Source organism: Mustela nigripes, chromosome 2 (genome assembly GCF_022355385.1).
Source record: "Mustela nigripes isolate SB6536 chromosome 2, MUSNIG.SB6536, whole genome shotgun sequence".
Classification (NCBI taxonomy): domain Eukaryota; kingdom Metazoa; phylum Chordata; class Mammalia; order Carnivora; family Mustelidae; genus Mustela; species Mustela nigripes.
In genome coordinates this window covers 53,246,714-53,267,232 of record NC_081558.1, presented here as the reverse complement: position 1 = coordinate 53,267,232, position 20,519 = coordinate 53,246,714, and the positions used below count along the sequence as shown (strand labels likewise).

At 39.8% G+C, this 20,519-nt stretch overlaps 1 protein-coding gene across 4 annotated transcripts in view; it reads left to right on the top strand.

The window, feature by feature from the left end:
• The window catches only part of TAMM41 (TAM41 mitochondrial translocator assembly and maintenance homolog), a 53,229-nt gene that overhangs the window by 6,238 nt on the left and 26,472 nt on the right, over window positions 1-20,519 (top strand). For all 4 annotated transcript variants that reach the window (XM_059387907.1, XM_059387906.1, XM_059387908.1 and 1 more), the window contains one exon: window positions 7,430-7,580. In XM_059387907.1, the coding sequence (XP_059243890.1) occupies window positions 7,430-7,580 (151 nt within the window). The remainder of the gene's footprint in view (window positions 1-7,429; window positions 7,581-20,519) is intronic.

Genomic DNA, 20,519 nt, shown 5'->3' with positions numbered 1-20,519 from the left:
CCATGGTGAGATCCTGTTTGAAAGTCCTTCCTTGGGCGCCTGGGTGGCTCAGTGGGTTAAAGCCACTGCCTTCGGCTCAGGTCATGATCTCAGGGTCCTGGGATCGAGTCCCACATCGGGCTCTCTGCTCAGCAGGGAGCCTGCTTCCCCCCCACCCCTCTCTTTCTCTGCCTGCCTCTCCATCTACTTGTGATCTCTCTCTGTCAAATAAATAAATTAAAAAAAAAAAATCTTTAAAGTCCTTCCTTCATTTGGGTTGCCACCAGAGGAGGCTGTGGGGGGTAAGATTCCCCTGGGTTTTAATAAAAACAAAACAGGAAGGTGAAATCAAGAGAATGGCCCAACCGACTGAGCCACCCAGTCTTCCCAAAGGACTTGAACTTTTGACATTGTATTCTTTTTGCAGATATATAGCCTATTTTCTATGAAGGAGTGTTTTCATAGTTGAACGATGCAGAATAGTAATAGTTGCTAATATCACAGCAAGGAACAATTTTCTTTGTGCTGTTAGAGGGTCTCAGGCCCCAAAACAAGGTACATGGTTTGTTCTCAAATGTCTCCCATAAGAGTGATTCTGCTGCTCCTCTTTTTGTCAGTTATAGCAAAAAATTAGAGATTTATACAACCTTAGCTCACTTGGTTGTGTCATAAAAATGTCTATTGAGTGGCATGTGGGTGGCTCAGTCGGTTAAGCATCCAATTCTTGATTTCAGCTCAGGTCATTATCTCAGGGTCATGAGTTTGAGCCCTGCTTTGGTCTCTGTGCTGGGTGTGGAGCCTACTTAAGATTCTCTCACCCTGGGGCGCATGGGTTGGTTCGCTGTCTGTCTGCGTTTGGCTTGGGTCATGATCCCTGGGTCCTGGGATTGAGCTCAGAGCTGGGCCTCCACTCAGCAGGAAGCCTGTTTCTCCTTCTCCCATTCCCCCTGCTGTGTTCCTTCTCTCTGTGTCTCTCTGTCAAATAAATAAATAAAATCTTAAAAAAAAAAAAGAGAGGCGCCTGGGTGGCTCAGAGGGTTAAAGCCTCTGCCTTCAGCTCAGGTCATGATCCCAGGATCCTGGGATGGAGCCCCCCCATCAGGCTTTCTGCTCGACAGGGAGCCTGCTTCTTCCTCTCTCTCTGCCTGCCTCTCTGCCTACTTGTGACCTCTGTCTGTCAAATAAATGAATAAAATCTTAAAAAAAAAAAAAAAAAGATTCTCCTTCCTCTCCTCTGCCCTTCCCCCCACCCAAATCTCCATTGATGTACATGGGTGAACGCAATTCTCTTACCTTGCTTCTGAACTTAGAATTTAATGGGATAGCTCATTAAAAGATCAGAAACACTTGATCAGGACAATAGGCATATAGGTATGTCCATATATAAAATTTGTCAAGCTGTACCCTTTTGATTGGTGCATTTCACTATGTAATTTTTACTTTAGTAAAAACATTTTTTTTAAGATTTATTTGAGAGAGAAAAAGTGTGTGTGCATATGGGCACAAGCGAGAAGAGAGGCAGAGGGAGAGAGAATTCTGGAGCAGACTTCCTATGGAGTGCAGAGCTTGACTTGAGAGGCTTTATCCTGAGATCATGACCTGAGCCAAAATCAAGAGTTTGGCCACCCAATTGACTGAGCCACTCAGGTACCCCAGTAAAACATTTTTCTTAAACTTCAGAAACAATGGGCTTACTAAATTAATTTCATATACATAAATGAAATTAATGTATATAATGTATATTCATATACATTTCTAAGCTGGATAACTATTAAAGATAATCCAGTAAAACTGGATAATTAGTAAAATAATTTAATAAATAGATATAATTGAAAATTTGTAGATATTATCTTCCCAAATTTTTTTCTTTTTTCTTTTTTTAGTTTATAAAACATGGGGGCACCTGGCTGGCTCAGTTAGTGGAGCATGCAACTGTTGATCTTGGGTTGTGAGTTTAAGCCCCATGATGTAATTAGAGATTACTTAAAAACATGAAAGAGATTTAAAAATAAAATAAATTTATAAAATAATGTAACCTAATGGAAAGACTAATGAAAACAGAATTAGAATCTTCAGGTCTTATTCATTCCTGCCACTTGTTAGCTGTTTATGTGAACTTGGGAAACTTGTTCCTATCTTTTTGAACCTCAGGTAATTTATCTGTAGGATGGAGTAACAAGAAAGTACTTGCCTTCACAAAGGTGTTGACAAGTGGAAGCAGAATGATAATGCTGGAAAGAACACGGATGTTTTAGAATGAGATCTAGGGTTTGGGTCCCAGCTATGACAAACCCCAGCTATGTGACCTTGTACCAGTGACTAAATTTCCCTGAGCCTTAGGATATCCTCCTCTGTGGATTAGTTTGACAACATCAACCTTTAAAAGGCATTTGAGAAATGCCTCGATCTAAATTGCCTGGCACTTAATAGATACTTAGGAAATGATTGTTCCTTTCTCTTTGTCCTTGCCTATCTCAGAGTTATTTTGAGATAAATGAGATATTTAATGTGAAAATGTTCTATTATTATCTGTACTATGCTTTGTACTTGGAATATTTCAATTTTTTTTAAGATAAGTTTTAGAAAATGAAATGCCATAAAGTCTCAGAATTTAGCACTGGAAATAACCTCAGATTTTATCTAAATGTCACATATCCTGATAAAATAAAAACAGCAACTCAAGACAAGTAGTAGTTGCTATACTCATCTTGATCAAAACTGCATTTCTCAGCTAACTTGTAAAAGAAAATGTTATTGAGGACAATGACTGCCTTTCAGGTTTATTAAACTAATAACTGAAGAAAATTAGGCTATATTAAGACTCATTTGAAAGTGTTGAGCATAATACATGGTAAAAAATAAAATAAAAAATTATGAATGGGTGAATTAACTCTTTCACCCATTAGCATTTTCCTTCCCTGTCCATGGAAATCACTGTTAACCAGAGAATGGTCAGTGGTAATGGTATTTAAACCAATGATTTTTTTTACCACTAGGTGGCAGCAAGTAGTAGTCAAACGTGAACAAATCTCATGAGAAAGGGTTGGTGGTAGCCTTGTGGACCCCCTCCCCAAAAAAATAAGTGAAGGTCTTAGAATCATGAAATGAGTACAAATTCTGTTTTTATGTATTTTAAGAGAAGGAGTTGTTTTAAATTATATTGTCTAAACCTTTAAAATTATCTTCCATATTGCAAATAGAACAAAATTTCTCAATTCAGGTCTTTAAAAGGAATATGCAGAGGGTGTATGGGAACTCTGTATTTTTTGGTCAGTTTTGCTGTGATTCTAAAACTGTTTTAAAAAATAAAGTTTATTAGGGGTGCCTGGGTGGCTCAGTGGGTTAAAGCCTCTGCCTTTGGCTCAGGTCATGATCCCAGGGTCCTGGGATGAGCCCGCTGAGCAGGGAGCCTGCTTCCTCCTCTCTCTCTCTCCCAGCCTCTTTGCCTACTTGTGATCTCTGTCTGTTAAATAAATAAATAAATAATCTTTTAAAAAAACAATAAAGTTTATTAATAATATTTTAAAAATATAAAGGAATACCTTGCTTGAAAAGATGGACATTTCTGGGGAAAAAAATAAGTATAAATTAAATTTCTATCATACTTTACCATTAACTTACCTCATAACTGAGGTTAGATAAGTCACTTTTATTTCTAGTGTAGCTTTAAGTTTCTGAGTCACTTACCAAATCATTTTTCAAGGAAAGAGCAATGAAATTTGAAGTATTTAATAGAATCTTGTGGTCAGTTATTTTTTAAGTCAAAAGAACTTTAAAGAAATTTATTTAATTTAATTTATTTATTTAAATTTATTTATTTAACCTAAGTCTGGATTTTTGAATTTCATGCTTTTAGTATATAGATAATTTGGTTTGAATTTTTAAAGCATTCTCATTGATATGTCATAGCCTTTTGCTACCTAGTTAAGAGAATTTTAACTTAATATATTCATTGCAGTATTTTTTCTTATTTTGCTAGTAATATAGATATTTTATAACATAAATTATTGAGTATAATTCACATACCATACAATTCAACCATTTAAAGTGTACAGCGGTTTTTAGTACATTCAGCGTTTTGCAATTATTACCATATTGTAACTTCAGTGATTTACTTTTTGTAGCCAGAAAAATCCCAGTGGTATTAAAGATCCCTGAAAGAGAGTTGGAAAACCTGACTTACTGCTCTTGGCTCTGCCCAGCTGTGAGCAAATGTTTGTGCCGCTAGCCTTTGAAATGCAAAATTTGAGCCATTAATTTACTTATTCAAGAGACGACTAAGTTTCCCCTCTGTGGGTGCTAAAGGAATAGAAAAATACCACCACATTGCTGATCCTGGAAGAACCCACAGTCCAACAGATAGATGATAACGTTTCATCCAGCTCGAATGTTCAGGGTTTCTTCTTGGTCCTCAAGCAGTGACCATTTAGAAAAATTAATGTTTCTGGCCATTTGGAATGGAAAACTTCTGTGGAAAGTGTCATTTGGTTACTAGTTGAGTGAACACTAGGTAGGGCTGTGTTCTTTGTGACTATGACTTTACTGATTGCAATTCAAGGACTGTCTCCATGTGACTGTATTATAGAGGAAACCACCGCATGTGACTCTTTTCTATCTTGAAAGGTACTCACAAATCTCTCAAGTTGAGCTTTTGAAAGTCCCTTCAAGCTTTACTCCTTCCTCTCTCCAGTAACGATTTTCCCCTTGGCAGTAATGTTAATGCTATCTATGCGGTTCAGGTCGGGGCATTCCCAGTAAGATACAAACAGCTATTCACAAATCGAAGGACTTTCTTTTTTTCCCAGGCCTCTCTGGCAGTGTCCCAGGGGTTCACTGGCTTGACTCTGAACCACAAATAACAGTGCTGCTGAGACAAGTGCCTAGGTCACCTTACACTGGAGAGCCAGATCAGCACAGTAGCAGAGTCTTCTGAATTGACATTTTTCCTTTGAGTAAGGATGCTTTTATTTTTATTCTCTTAACCTTACTTAGCAAACTGGGTTTTTTCACTAAGTAGAGTGACTTTCTTGGAGAACAAGTGTATTGCTTTGAATAGGAAAATTTCCCCAAACTTACTCTGATTTGTTAGCATCTTCTGTTTTTGTTGAGTTTCTGTAAAAGCCACTGAAAAGAGAGAGGATGATGAATTATTGAGAAGGACCTGGTGAATGAAAATGAAGAACAGAAATAAGGAAATAAACAGGCTTCACAGGGTTTTAGAAAGAGCTCTGGATAAATCAGGGACCTAGGTCCTCTTTTGGTGTGCCACTACTTCTCAAGGGAAGATCTTTTAACCCTCTGGGCCTCAGTTTCCCAATTAGGAAAATGAGGACGTTGCCCTCCTAGACCTGATTCTTTATGGAATACAAAGTTTGGGAAAGTTATTCAAGGAGTGAACATAGGAGTTATATAGGAACTTAACATTTCTTTTAATCAACTTTCCAGATAAGAAGTTAACCAGAACAACAACAACAACAAAAGTTAACCAGAACAGATCCCTAACTGAATGCATGAAAATAATTCAAAAAATTTAGAACTGGATCTGCCAAGTATAAGGGTGTTAACCCTGATTTTTGCCATCAACTCATTATGCAATGTTGGGCAAGTCATGCTACTGGACTGCACCTTCATTTTCCTTTCTGCAGATGATTGCAGTAATGCTAAACTCACCCAAGTGCTGAAAGGCCTAATTAAGGGCTATTAAGTGCTGTAATTACAAGGGAGGAGTTGGGAGTATTGAATAAGGCATCTTACCTTCCATAGAGAGGTTTGGTTATTATAAATATTCCCTTAGGAAAAAAGTAGGGACAAAAGGTAAAAGATAGAATTTAGGTTCTTAAGTTAATAAAATAGTTGTTTTATAATACCGTTTTTGACAATAAAAAGAAGAAATTACTTTGAGACATACATCATCTTTTCTCCTTGCAGTCTAATAAAATTTTAATTTTGTTTCTGATAGTGTATGTCTTTTAATGCCATCTTAATTTTTCTCAGAAAACATCTTTATTTGACAAATAAAAGTCAACTTAAGCCCCGTTTTCTAGAATTGGGGAAGATTTGGTGACAGCACTAAATGGTTTACAGAAGGTAGATACATTTCAGATAGGTGAGGGTCCTTATTAGGAACTTGCAGACTCTTCCCTTGTTTATAGACAATCAGTTAGAAGCAGCCTGATGGTTTAAAAAGATTATACTGGGAGTGTAAATTGGCACAAGCACTCTGAAGAGCCATGTGGCATTTCTACTTCTAAATATATACCTGCAAGCAGTGGTTCTCAAAATGTGAAGGTTCCTTGACCATCTAAGAATTTGTCAGAAATGTACATTTTCAGGCCTGGCTTAGGCCTCCTGAATCAGAAATGCTGGGGAATGGGCCTAATAATATGCATTTTAATAAGCTCTCAAATGATTGTTGGTGCTTGCTAAAGGTGAGAATCTCTGGCCAGGGAAATTCTTGTATTGTGCCCAAAGATAGAGAAGGAAGCTCACTTCAGCTGAGGGTCGTATGCTGTATCTCATTTAATCTAACCAACAACCTTATCAATTTGGTTCTGTTATTAACCCCATTTTACTGATAAGGAATTATGGCCATAGTCACAGAGCTACCAAAAGATGGAGATGGGTCTTGAACACTTTCCTAACTACAGTGCCATCTTCAAAACAGAATCTCAGAGCAGACCGGAACAATTTGTATTTTAATGGATTTGAGGAAAGTCAAAGACAGCACCTTCCACTGTGTATTCAGGAGAAAAATCCTTTTTATTGATCAAGGCATTCACTAGTACATTAGGTACTTTACATTTATTACTTCATTCAATCTTTGCAATAATTCTTTGATGCACATTTATCGCCATTTTATAGATGAGGACTTAAGTTCAGAGAGATTAAGTAATTTGGTCAAATTCACGAGCTAGTAAATACCTGGACCTGAGCCCATACCTACCCCCAAACGCATGCTGTTTCTACTCTAGCTAATTTTCTTTCCTTTTTTCCTTAGTCAGGTTCACAATCAGTTCAAAATAAAACATGAAGTTCTTAGATTATATATGGATAAGAGTAGAGGTGAGTTCTAAATAAAGAAGTAAAATGCCTTTGTTTACCATAAAATTAAGTAAATAATCATGAGATTATAAAATTTAAAAATACAAAATTTCCCGAAGGATGTTTATTTCATTTATACTGACTTCTTTTTCAAAACCTATGGAGAATTTCCTCATTTAAGAGAAATATTTAGTTTGCTTTCTTTCCTGTATCATGATATCTTTGATTCTGGCAAAGAACACAAGCCTCTGGGATTTCTTATTAGAATAATTATTTCATGTCTACTGGCCTAATATTTCAAGATCTTCAGCGCAAAGGGTTTGGGATAGTTTCAGTCCATGCGTGAACCCATAGCTTGAGCAGTAGTCCACTTTGACATTTTTCTTCTAAATGTTCTGCTTTTTTGCAGGTAAAGATCATAGCAATGAATGAGAATGTTGCTCTTAGGTCAGCCCTTGATAAAAATCTGAAGAGTGCTGTGACCACAGCCTTCCTCATGCTCCCTGAAAGCTTTTCTGAAGAAGACCTCTTTATAGAGATTGCTGGACTCTCTTATTCGGGTTAGTAGACTTGGTGCTCATGTTTTCTGCAGGAAAGAGATGCATTGTTTTTGTTTGTTTGTTTTAAAGATTTTATTTATTTATTTGACAGATAGAGATCACAAGTAGGCAGAGAGGCAGGCAGAGAGAGAGGAGGAAGCAGGCTCCCTGCTGAGCAGAGAGCCCAATTCGGGGCTCGCCCGATCCCAGAATGAGCCAAGGCTGAGGCTTAACCCACTGAGCCACCCAGGTTCCCCAGGAGATGCATTGTTTGAAGACCACGCATACAGACATCCTGCTTCTCACTCCCTGCTGGAGCTGCAGGCCCATAACCTCCCCACACCCCCATCCCACCACCTCCTCTGGCGGGGAGGGGGTCGGACTGCCAGAACCCCAGGATTTGCCTCCTTGCCTCCAAGGGCTCTTCCTCTCCACCTCTGTATGTAAATCACCCCAGGGTAGTCTTACAGTTGTTACTATTCATTTTCTTTTGGAAACAATTCCAAACTGACAGAAAAGTTTCATTAATAAACAAAGAACTCCCATGTGCCCTCCACTGCCCTTTGCCAATTTTAGTGTTTCCTCACATTTGTGTTATCATCCTCTTTGTCTCAATGGTTTTCTAACTGGAGTGTGCATCCGAATACCCTAGAGGTACTGAGTGCACCCCCACACAGCTGCTTTGGCAGATCAGGGGTGGAACTGAAGAATTTGTATTTCTAGCAAGTGGGTGAAGCTGATGCTCCTGCAGCGATCCCACTCAGAAAACCACTGCTCTCTCTTTACCTGTAAAGATTATATCATGTATTTTTTTCTGAAATATTAGAGAGTAGCTCACACATATCCTGTTCCCTTCAAGCCAAATAGTTCCAATATATGTTTCCCAAGAACAAGGACATTCTCTTCTATAACCACAGCACAGTTACCAAATTCAAGAAATTTTACACTGAAATTTTATCAGATAGATGATCCATAGTTCATATGTTGCAGTGATGTTCTTTCCCCCTCAAGTACACAGTCAAGGATCATATTTATTAAAATGCCCTCTCTCTTCTATCTTTTAATCAGGAACACTTCCTTAGCTTTTCTTTTTCTTACATGACATTCACATTTTGAAGACTTAGACCAGTGATGTTTGTGCCCTGATAAGCAGAGTTTTTTCTCTTCTAAGCAATCCAAGAGGAGACATTTGAAGATCATTCGAATCTCCTGCTTCTTATCAAACTTTCCGTCCTAGATAGAGCATTCATTGAAGATTCATGCTCCAACCAGTCTTTATTATGATGGTTACAAGTGGGGACTTTCCAACTCCCCCACTCCTTGACCATTAAGAAAAAGCTTTCCCATCTTCCCCATTTATTGGTTTATTTATCTAAATCTTAACTTCCTTTCCCTTTCTTCTTAGACAAGTGTGTTCCTCAGAGCTGTCAGGGGCCCCTTCAAAGGGAGAGGGGAAAGCTGAGAGGATATAGCCTGGGGCCTCTCACCCTAGCTGCAACCAGAGGGGAGCTCCCCTTCCTGTTTAATGTATTAAGGATCCATGTAAAATTTTATTTACAAAAAAAGTAGTCCGTTACTTTAAAAAGTTTGAAACCACTGTCTTAAATAAGTATCTTCTTTCCCAACTTTTAAGTGTGAGTCAAAGAACTCTGTGCTGAAAACATTTCAAAAGCAGTTTACTCATTTTCTGAATCCCTGTACAGGTAAGATTTTATGAAACTATAATGCTAAAAGAGACTGTGAAGGCCTTGTTCTCGAGTTTTTTTCCCCAAAGTGCAGCTAACAGAACTACAGCTGCAGTTGTAACACTGGAGAGAAGGGAAGTGACGTGCCCTTGGTCTTGGTCACATGGTCAGCTCCACATGGCAGCATCCCTGACTTTCAACAGGAAATGGAGGGGCAGAGGCTGCTGTGGCTGGGTACCAGAATAAATGGGCCTTTGTGCAACATGTAGGAAAAGGGGGTCACCCTGATAAGATGATTCCCTCCCCTTGTTCCCTTGTGAAAAAAGATGGGCCCAAAACCTTTTATAAAGGGTTAGCTTTGTGGGAGAATGATGCAGAGCCAATTTCTCCTTTGCCCACACCATTGCCACTCCTCCATTTCCTCCACTGTGATCAACATCAGCGTAGTGTCAGGTGGATACCAGGAGTTCCTATAAATTCTGAACATTGACTCGAAGTGTCTTGAATGGCATAACTGCCTTTATGTATTAGCAAATTTCAAGTTAGCATGCAAGCTGCTATCAGTCTTCAGCTGATTCTGTTTTGCCTCCTGGATGGGCCCTGTTTTATATTCCTGTTTTCTCCTATACTGTGAGACATGTACAAAGTGTTCAGTGAGTTCTTGCTGACTCATAACAGTATCATTGTCTGTTTTGCTTCTTTTTTTTTTTTTTAAAGATTTTATTTTATTTATTTATTTGACAGAGAGAGATCACAAGTAAGCAGAGAGGTAGGCAGAGAGAGAGAGGAGGAAGCAGGCTCCCTGCTGAGCAGACAGCCTGATGCAGGACTCGATCCCAGGACCCTGAGATCATGACCTGAGCCGAAGGCAGCGGCTTAACGCACTGAGCCACCCAGGCACCCTGTTTTGCTTCTTTTATAATTTTTATGAAGGACTGGTGTGTAGCAGTGCTATACCAGACATAGTAGGTGGGGAGGGGGTTAAGTAGAAAGATTAAAAAATCAGTAGGTCCAGGGATATATAGATAAATCGATCATTGATTCCATCATTGAATTCTCACACCATAACCCTGTTAGTTCAGTCAATATTTCCTGTGTGCCTTCCATGTGCCACACACTATGCTAGGCCCTGGATATACACTGGTGAGCCTGACATGAGTAAGACTCCTCGTGGAGTTCGTGTTCCCTTGGGCAGAGGCAGGTGGTAAAGAAGCAGAAAGGCCATTTTAAAGATCACCAAGTGCAATAAAGAGAAGAAAAGAAATCCTGAGGAGGGTCACCTTTACCTTGGATAGGCAGGGAGGGCCCTCTAAAGTGGTGATGTCTAAGTCCAGATCTAGTAGTGGCAGGGAGCCCACCCTGAGCTGATGGGAGAAGGGCACATGGGGAGAGCTGCTTCCTAAGGGGCAGGTCTTAACCTTGGTGCGCCTGATTCTGGCTTTCTCAGCTTCTAGTTTCTCCCATTTCTCATCTTGTCTCCTCTTGCTCCCTTGCCATTATATTATTTATTGCTTAACTCGGATTTGGATCTGAGAATTTGGCCAAGGATCCTACATTACTCATTTCGCTGAGGTTGGCTTCTTTTTACTGCAAAACTTAGGACACAATACTTGGCACATCCTCTCCAGAGGGAACTGATTCCAAACCTATGCAGTCCCCAGTTTATAAATGAGACATTTTCCAAAAAGCAGTCTATCAGCCAGTTGTTTAGAACTGGGAACATATTTTTACACCAAGACAACAGCATATGATATTCCTAAACCAGGACACTGTATAATTTATGATTACCTACTCCATAAAATAATGAAATTAGAGTAGAATAGTGAGGATAGGGAAGGATCTAGGCCCTACAGGTAGATACCTTTCATGGTGTGAGACCTGCCCCAGGCCATGTGTTGAAAAGCAAGCTTTTCCTCCTTGATTTCTGAGAACCCAATATCCTTGAACTAATTGGATTCTATCCTGTCGGCAAACCTCCCAGGGCCCCCAGAATATTCCAGACTACAAATTAACTCACCAGTTTCATTTTTATTTACAACTTTGGACATTTATTTTCTATGTTGCTCCTAACCTGCATAGGTCAGCATTTCTCCCTGGAATGGGGTAAGGATAGGGAAACAGGAAACAGCATCTCTCCATGTTATTGGACAAGCTCCTGCCAGTAGTTACTAGCAGAGGCAAGATCTGTCTGTATTACTAGTAGTAGTAATAACTCCTTGCATTTTATATAGTATTTAAGGATCACTTTGACTGGCTTGGGGGGTCGGTATTGATGACATTATTGTTGTAAATGATGGTGAGAAAGGAGTAGGTGGAAGATGAGAGCCTGCAGAATAGGGGAGGAGAAAGCTTTCTAATCCTTCGGTTATTCTTAGAAGTCAGCATTTAAGTAAACAGAAAAGGAAAACCAAATGAGCTTTAAAGGGTCACATTGACCTTTCTCATGTAAGTACAAACTATTAAAATGACTAATTTTACATAATGATCCTAGTTTAACATTTATCAAATGAATCAGCATCCCATACCTCATGAAGAATTAAAGCTATAATTTCTGCTCTAAAGAACTTCACATTAATAAACATGTAGTCATAGTGAGTCAGTGATAGACTTAAAAAACAACACATATAGAAAAGGTAGGGAGTGTGAAAGAACATGGCTTATTTAGGGAAGAAGGAATAGATTGATGTGACTGAAGTCCATGCCTCATAACAGGAGAAAATAGCACTTATTGTTATGTGCCAGGAACAACTCTCAATATTTCTGATCTAATAACTAGTTTAATCTTTGCAGTCTTCTTTTGATTTGCATGCTCATTTATTGCCCTGTTTTAAGATGAAGAAACGGAGGCCCAAATCTTTCTGGTAGGTTCATGGGTGGTGGAGCTGGAATTGTAGCCCATGCTCTTCACCATTTATCTTCATTGCTTCTCAGGTATTTTGGAGAAGAGGTTAGGCCCTGGCCAGGCCAGATAAGGCATTGAATACAAAGTCAAATGAGACTGGAATTTGATATCCTGTACACACCTGGGAACCACAGGAAGTTCCAGACATTGTGAGGTGGCATGAGATTTGTTGCTGTAGAAAGATCGTTTTGCCAGCACTGTTCAGGAGGGAGAGAGACTAAAAATAGGGAAAGGCCTTACTCATTGAGCAAATAAGGACAAGAGTCTCCTATGCCAAGCACTCTCTAACCTCTGTGGATGAAGGAAATAAATCAGGTGGGCATCGACCCTGAGATTTGGGGGGCTTTCATTCCAGTTGAAAAGTCTGACAGCAAACTCATGGCAGTGCTAGAATAGGGGAGGAAAGCTAATGTGGCTTATAACCAGGGAAGTCTTTGTGGAAGGTGACATTTGAACTGAGCACCAACGGATAAGGACCCACGAGGAGAGCCCACATGAGAGCTGTCTGGCAGAGAGGGGTCTAGTTAGGACTGTGCCCATGTCCAACCAGCCTCACGTCCTCGGCCTCTGGAACAGTGCTGTGGCACAAAGTGGCACAGCACACTGTCCATCTTTGTTGGCTATTGATAGGGTGAGTGGTGATGAGGCCTTGAATTAGAGTAGCATCTCAGCAAAGTGCACAAATTCTTATGAGAAGAATTGACATTCAGCCCTTAACTTCTTAAATTAAGTATCTTATTTTGTACCTTGCTGCCTTTTTTTTTTTTTTAAACATTCTACTCATGGAAGGCAGAATTAGGGAAGTGTTTAAAAGCTGGGGCTCTAGAGTCAGAGGTCTGGGTTCAAAGCCTGGCTGTATTTTTTATTTTTTGTCTTCAGGCAAGTTTCTTAGCTCCTTGTAATTCAGTTTTCTTCATCTTTAAGGAAGGGTTTTATATAGATTAAATGCAATCATACATGTAAAGTGCTTAACACAGTGGCTGGCTCTTGGTAAAGGCTCAGTAAGTGTTATCATTGTCATTTTGGATACGTGATTGTACTCACACAGCCCCTTGATGTAATAAAATGTAATAAACAAAAGAAAGGGAAAGACCACCGTCAGATCTTAGTTTGAATACTGGCTTTGTAGAGGTGCTTGAACCTTTTGGAGCCCGTTTTCTTATCTGTAAAACAGAAGAACTGTCCTGTTATTTCAGTGAGGTAGTATAGAAAAAAGTTCCTAACATCACACCTCTTTGATAGTTGGTGCTTAGAAAATTATTGCTATTATTATTTATTACTGTTAACATAGTATTCCTGGCCACACAGTTTTTTCTTAGGTTGAGACACCATTATTTGCCCATTCAGTGATAGATGGACATCCACGTTGGTTCCACTTACCATTGTTTTATTAATGCCACGGCTGTGAATCACTTTGGAGAAATTACTTTGGTAGGGAAATGGGGGAGAGAGGGTCACTAACTTCCTGGGATGTGTTCTCCAAAACAGAATTTTGTTGTTAGTTAAAAGAATTACAAAACTTGTTACATGTTGACAAAAATTAGCAGGCATTAGAATCCACTTAGATCAAGTGGATTCGTTTGGTACTTTCTTGTCCTTACGGAGTAAAAAACACCTTCAAGCACTCTTGTGTAAGAGAGAGAATGGGTTTCTTTCAATGCCAGATTGTCTGAACACAAGCTCAGCTACTTCTAGGAATAAGACAAAGCGAGGAAGTTGCCAGTTGAGTGATTCTTGGAGAAAAAAAATTAGAACTGGGTGCCAGCCCTCTGAAGTATGAGTAAACATCCTCATTTCTGGATCCTAGTAAAAGCCAGTAAAGAAACTTCTTCTCTGGAGAGCTATTAAGATTTATTGCATGAGAATCGAACCATCTGAAACCTTGCAAACAGTGCCATTGGATTACTTGACTATTAGAGATAGATTAAGTAATTTGGAAGCATATTTCTCTATGCTTGGCAAGCTTGAGCTTTTGCTGAAGCCTCAATTGGACCTCTATACTCAGTCACTGGTTAATTTCTGAGTACTCCAGAAGGGATATTAATCGTCAATAATACCTAATGTTTATGGATTACTTACTGTGTGTCAGATATTGTTCTGTATTATGTGTATTAATGCATTTAATTCCTGAATCTTATAAGCAACCTACTGTTATTGCTTCCATTTTATATTTGAGGATACTGAAGCCTAGAGAAGCTAAGTAGCTTGCCTTGGGTCAGGTAGCTTATGAGTACCAAGCTAGGACATAAACACAGGGGATCTGTTTCTAGAACCCTTTGCTCTTCTACCAATGGTCTATTGTGGTGGGTATCATTCCTGGTCCATGCCTGGGACAGGCTTCTCCCAGGTCCCTGGGTGACTTATCTCCCTCCCCCAGCCGCTCCCCTGCCCCTACCCTGTCATCTTTCTCTGCTTGTGTTCTCTTCACAGCACTGTCTGAAATACTGATTATTTTATTTGTTCGTTAGTTGGTTTGTCTTTGGTCTTTGTTCCACTACTAGAATGTAAAGGGCAGAAATGTTTGTCTTATTTTGTCCTTAGAGTGGTACCTGACACATTCTAGCTGTTTAGTAAATATGTAATGAATGAATGGATGGATGACTGTAATATCGGTTCCTTCTTGAACCAGTATTGTCAACCTGATTCCTCCCCTTCCCTTTCTACACTGATCTATTTTGTGTTCGCTAAAGTGTGGAAAAGAAAAGGTAATTCAAATTCATATCACCGTGTGCATCAGCTATTTATTCCTTTTTTTAAAAAGATTTTATTTATCTGAGAGAGAGAAAGAGGTGCAAAATAGGGGGAGGGGCAAAAGGAAAGGGAGAAGCAGGGAGCCTGACCTTTGGCTCTATTCAGGGATCCTGAGATCGTGACCTGAGCTAAAGTCAGATGCTTAACTGACTGGGTCACTCAGGTACCCCAAAGCTATTTATTCTTATCTCATTGTCTTCCACATGCAAGTGGTATGATATGGTGTCTTTTCTGCAGCCATGGAGATATTTGGGGGAATATATTTTGAATGGTGCAGTAGACTGCCTCCTAGAAATACTGTCCTAGTTATCTGTGTTTAAATAAGTATTGTATTGTCCACATACAGAAGAATGACTTTGGGCCCTTTTCTCATACTATGCACAAAATAAACTCAAAATGGATCATGTATAGAAGAGTCAAATGTAAGACCTAAAAGTCGAAAGCTTTTAGCAGAGTGACTTTGGGTTAGGCAGGGGTTTCTTAGATATACACCAAAAGCACAAGCAACAAAGAAAAAATAGATAAATGGGAAAACTGTATGAAAATTAAACTTTTGTGCTGTAAACAATACCCTCAAGAAAGTGAAAAGGCAACCAATAACTTGGGAGAAGAGATTTACAAATTGTATATCTGATAAGGAATAACACCAGAATATATAAAGAATTCTTGGAACGCAATAAAAAGACAAATAACCCAATATTAAAATAGGCAAAGGACTTGAATAGACAGGCTTTCAAAGAAGGTATACAAATAGCAAGTAAGAACTTAAAAAGATGCTCAACATCATTAATCATTAGGGAAATGCCAATCAAAACACCAGAAATGGTGCTTCGTACCCAGTACAATGACTATAATTGAAAGACAAGAACAAATGTTGACAAGGATGCAGAGAAATTGAAACTCTCATGCATCATTGATAGGATTGTAAAAGGGTGCAGCTGCTTTGGAAAAATAGTTTGGCTGTTCTGAAGATATTAAACATAGAGTTACCATATAGCCCAGCAATTCTGCTCTTAAGTATCTACTCAAGAGAAATAAGAACACATATATGCACAAAAACCTGTACACAAATGTTCATCATAGCTTTATTCATAATAAATAGCCAAAAAGTGGGAACAACCCAAATGTCTATCAGGTGAGGAGTCGATTAAAAAAATGTGGTACATAGGGGCACCTGGATGGCTCAGTGGATTAAGCCTCTGCCTTCGGCTCACATCATGATCTCAAGGTTCTGGGATCAAGCCCCATGTTGGGCTCTCTGCTCATCGGGGAGTCTGCTTCCTCCTCTCTCTCTGCCTGCCTCTCTGCCTACTTGTGATCTCTCTAATAAAAAAGTAAAATCTTTTTTAAAATGTGGTACATCCATCCAATGGAATATTATTTAGTCATAAACAGGAATGAATATTGATACATGCTACAACGTGGTGAACTTTGAAAACATAATGCTAAGTCATAAAAGACCACTTATTGTGCAATTCCATTTATATAAAATGTCCAGAATAAGGAAATCTAAAGGCAAGTAGATTAGTCTTTGTCTAGGACTGGGAATGGAAGGATGGAGGGAGACAGAGAGTGGCTGCTAATGGGTACAGGGTTTCTTTTTGGGAGGCCGAAATGTTCTAAAATTAGATGGTTGCATAACCCTTTAATATATACTAAAAATACTTTAAAAAATTGAATTATATATTTTACATGGTTGAATTGTGTGGCATATAAATTATATCTTTAAAAAATAACCTGTTATAGGGGCGCCTGGGTGGCTCAGTGGGTTAAGCTGCTGCCTTCGGCTCGGGTCATGATCTCAGGGTCCTGGGATCGAGTCCCGCGTCGGGCTCTCTGCTCAGCGGGGAGCCTGCTTCCTCCTCTCTCTCTCTCTGCCTGCCTCTCTGCCTGCTTGTGATTTCTCTCTGTCAAATAAATAAATAAAATCTTTAAAAAAAAAATAATAACCTGTTATAAAATGAATATTGGGGCCACCTGGGTGGCTCAGTTGGTTAAGCATCTGCCTTTGGTTCAAGTCATGACCTTAGGGTCCTGGGACTGAATCCCACGTCAGGCTTCCTGTTCAGCAAGGGGTCTGCTTTTCCCTCTCCTTCTGTCTTCTGTCCCTTCCCCTGCTCATGCTTTCTCTCTCTCAAATAAATGAGTAAAATCTTTTAAAAAATGAATATTATTTGGGGCCCCTAGAAGTCTCAGTTGGTTGAGCATCTGACTTCTGATTTTGGCTCAGGTCATGACCTTGGGATTGTGAGATCCACATCAGGCTCTGAGCTCAGCATGGAGTTGGCTTGAGTTTCTGTCCCACTGCCCCTTCCCCCTGGCATGTGTGTGCACCTTCTCTCTCTCTCTCTCTCAAATAAGTAAATAAATATTTTTTTAAATGACTGTTATTCAGCCATATCAACATCCAGTTTGGGCTACTGTTCTTAAACACTACCACATAAGAAATCCCCACTTCTGTAATCCACACTGAAAAGACCTGTTTTGTTTGTTTGTTTGTTCGTTTTTTTAAGATTTTATTTATTTGACAGACAGAGATCACAAGGAGGCAGAGAGGCAGAGAGAGAGGAGGAAGCAGGCTCCCTGCTGAGCAGAGAGCCCGATGTGGGGCTGGATCCCAGGACCCTGGGATCATGACCTGAGCCGAAAGCAGAGGCTTTAACCCACTGAGCCACCCAGGCGCCCCAAAAGACCTGTTTTCATAGCACTTCCTGCCTCAGGTAGGGCAAAGATCTTTATATCTCCAATATCTGGTACAGCTCCTAGTACTTACTAGCCACCCAGATATTTACTGAACTGAAATAACAGCAGTATTGCAATGAGTTTAAGAGGGAAAAAGTTAGCCAGTTTTCATTTTCAAAGACTTCGGGCTTCCTCTACCCTGCTGTCCTTTCCACGTCCCATATGCATATCATAGCAACAGTACTATCTGCTTTACCACCTACAAAGCATTTGCTACTGCCTTAACTCATTTAAATCTAAAAATAACCTGGGCACCTGGGTGGCTCAGTTGTTAAGTGTCTACCTTTGGCCCAGGTCATAATCCCAGGGTCCTGGGATTCGAGCCCCATATTAGGCTCTCTGCTCGGTAGGGAGCATGCTTCTCCCTCTCCCACTTTCCCTGCTTACATTCTCTCTCTCACGGTCTCTCTCTCTCTGCTAAATAAATAAATAAAATCTTTTTAAAAAATAAAATAATAAAAAATAGGGGTGCCTGGGTGGCTCGTGAGTTAAAGCCTCTGCCTTCAGCTCAGGTCATGATTCTTAGGGTCCTTGGATCTAGCCCCACTTCGGGCTCTCTGCTCAGTAGGGAGCCTGCTTCCTTCTCTCTCTCTGCCTGCCTTTCTGCCTACTTGTGATCTCTGTCTGTCAAATAAATAAATAAAATCTTTGAAAAATAATAATAATAAATAACCTAGTGAGGTCAGTGTGATGGTTACAGCCATTTTACAGATAAGAAAACTGACTCAGAAGGGTTAATCTCCAGTCACCCTAGAACACTGCCAGACTTGAAAGTGAGGGTCTTTCCACTGGGCAGTGCAGCCCCTTACGTCCCTACGTTCATAATAAGGCCCCTGGCCATTGGTAGCATGCTGGAATCACAGAGCAGGCCGACTACAGATGCTTTACAAGCCTCTGGGTTTATTTCATTTCAAAGTCGAAGAGAAATCATCCTTTTGGTTACCCATTGTTATTAGACTGGCAGTTTTCTGGCTTGAGCAGTCAAGAGTTAAACTTACCAGTAGAGGTATAAAATAAAAGTCAGCAGTCGGTTTTTCTCAATCCCTGTGTTTTGTTGCAAACATCTTTGAGGTAAGAAAAATTGATTCTTATGATCAAAATGCTGGGCCATGCTGTGCCCACAATTTTATTCATTTTGTTCAGAAGAAATGGGTAGTAAGCCCATTTGCTTGCTGTTCCCTGTGGCTGAGCTAGTTCTGCTGCACAGCAGTTGGAGAAATTCAATTCAGCAGACGTTTATTGATGTGCCTTCCATGTGCCAGACAGTGCACAAGGAGATGGAGATACAGGGATGAATACACCCCAGTCCTTGTTCTCATAGAGTCCAGAGTATTTTCCAGGCCCTTTAATCATGACATGCAGATGCTCTTTAGGGTAGACTTTGGATTAGTTTGTTTTATATTTTGGTAAAATACAGCCACTCTTAGAAAGTTACTATCTAAAATGTAAGAATTCCTTGTTGAATGTACAAGAAAAAAAAAAAAAAAGACACACATGTTTAGAATTCAACGGTGATCGGAACTGATCTTTCACTTCAGAGCCAGCCACATTGGTTTCAGAGTTGGGTGACATTTTTTCCCTTCCAAGATTGATAGAATCCATTTATAGGCTCTAAATAAAAGCCTAAGGATTTACACATTGAAAGTTAACCCAGCTGCCTTTTCATGCACATTTGCCAAGTTAGCACATCTTTGCACCCCATGCATCTATTTAAAAATGCTAGAAGTAATATGCCAGCATTATGGAAGTGAGAGAAATGGAGGAAAACTGCAAAGTACAGTTGTACTAGTCACCTAAAATGTCACTGCCCTGATAACAAGAGGTGGCTGTACCTTTGCACGTCAATCTCCTCATCTATAAAATTGGGAATACTTATTGCCTTCTTTAGGAGGCTTTGCCAGGACTAAATAAGTTAACAGTATAAAGCGTGCACGCCCCAAAAAAGCCACAATAAATGTGTACTTTTTAGAGTAAAAACATTTTTTTTAAAAGATTTTATTTATTTTATTTGACAGACAGAGATTACAAGTAGGCAGAGAGGTAGGCAGAGAGAGAGAGAGGAGGAAGCAGGCTCCCCGCTGAGCAGAGAGCCCGACACGGGACTCGATCCCAGGACCCTGAGATCATGACCTGAGCCGAAGGCAGCGGCTCAACCCACTGAGCCACCCAGGCGCCCTAGAGTAAAAACATTTTTATGTCATCTTTTTGTCTCATTTTTCCTCTTTTTGTACCAAGTTGTTTTCTTGTTGTACTTTTTGTTTTCTTAGCTTCTTACTATTATATGATCACTTTCCATCTTGCTATGTATGGTTATTATAATGTTTAATGGTTGCATACTGTTTTTTGGTAGGATATGGCAGTACCATTGTAACTTGTCCATTCCCCTGTTGTTGGACATTTGGGCTGCTTCCAATGTTTCAGTATTATAAATAGGGCCTCAAGAACAGTTGTATATATGCAGTGTATTCTTTTACTTACTGGGAAGTCTAAGGCCCGTGGCTTCATCTCTGTCTTTGTTGCCCTGATACTAAATGGGGATAGAATAGGTATCTATCTGAGAGGACAGGGATGTGTGGATTAAATGAAAGAATACAGCAAAGCACTTGCATCAGTGCCTGGCTCTTACCAGGTGGTCAGCAAACATTACCTCCGTAACTCTGGGTCTGTTCCTTTAGGATTGCTCTATAGAGATGGAGTTGTTTCATCCACTGCTTTCCAAAGGATTTTACCAGTTTAGGATCTCAATGGTATTTTGTGAAGGGACCAATTTCTCTACACCCTCACTACCCCAGGATTTAACTGTGTAACTCTCTTCCCCTTCAAAATGTAGTGAAAAGAAGGCCAGCATCACCTTGATCCCAAAACCTGACAAGGATCCCA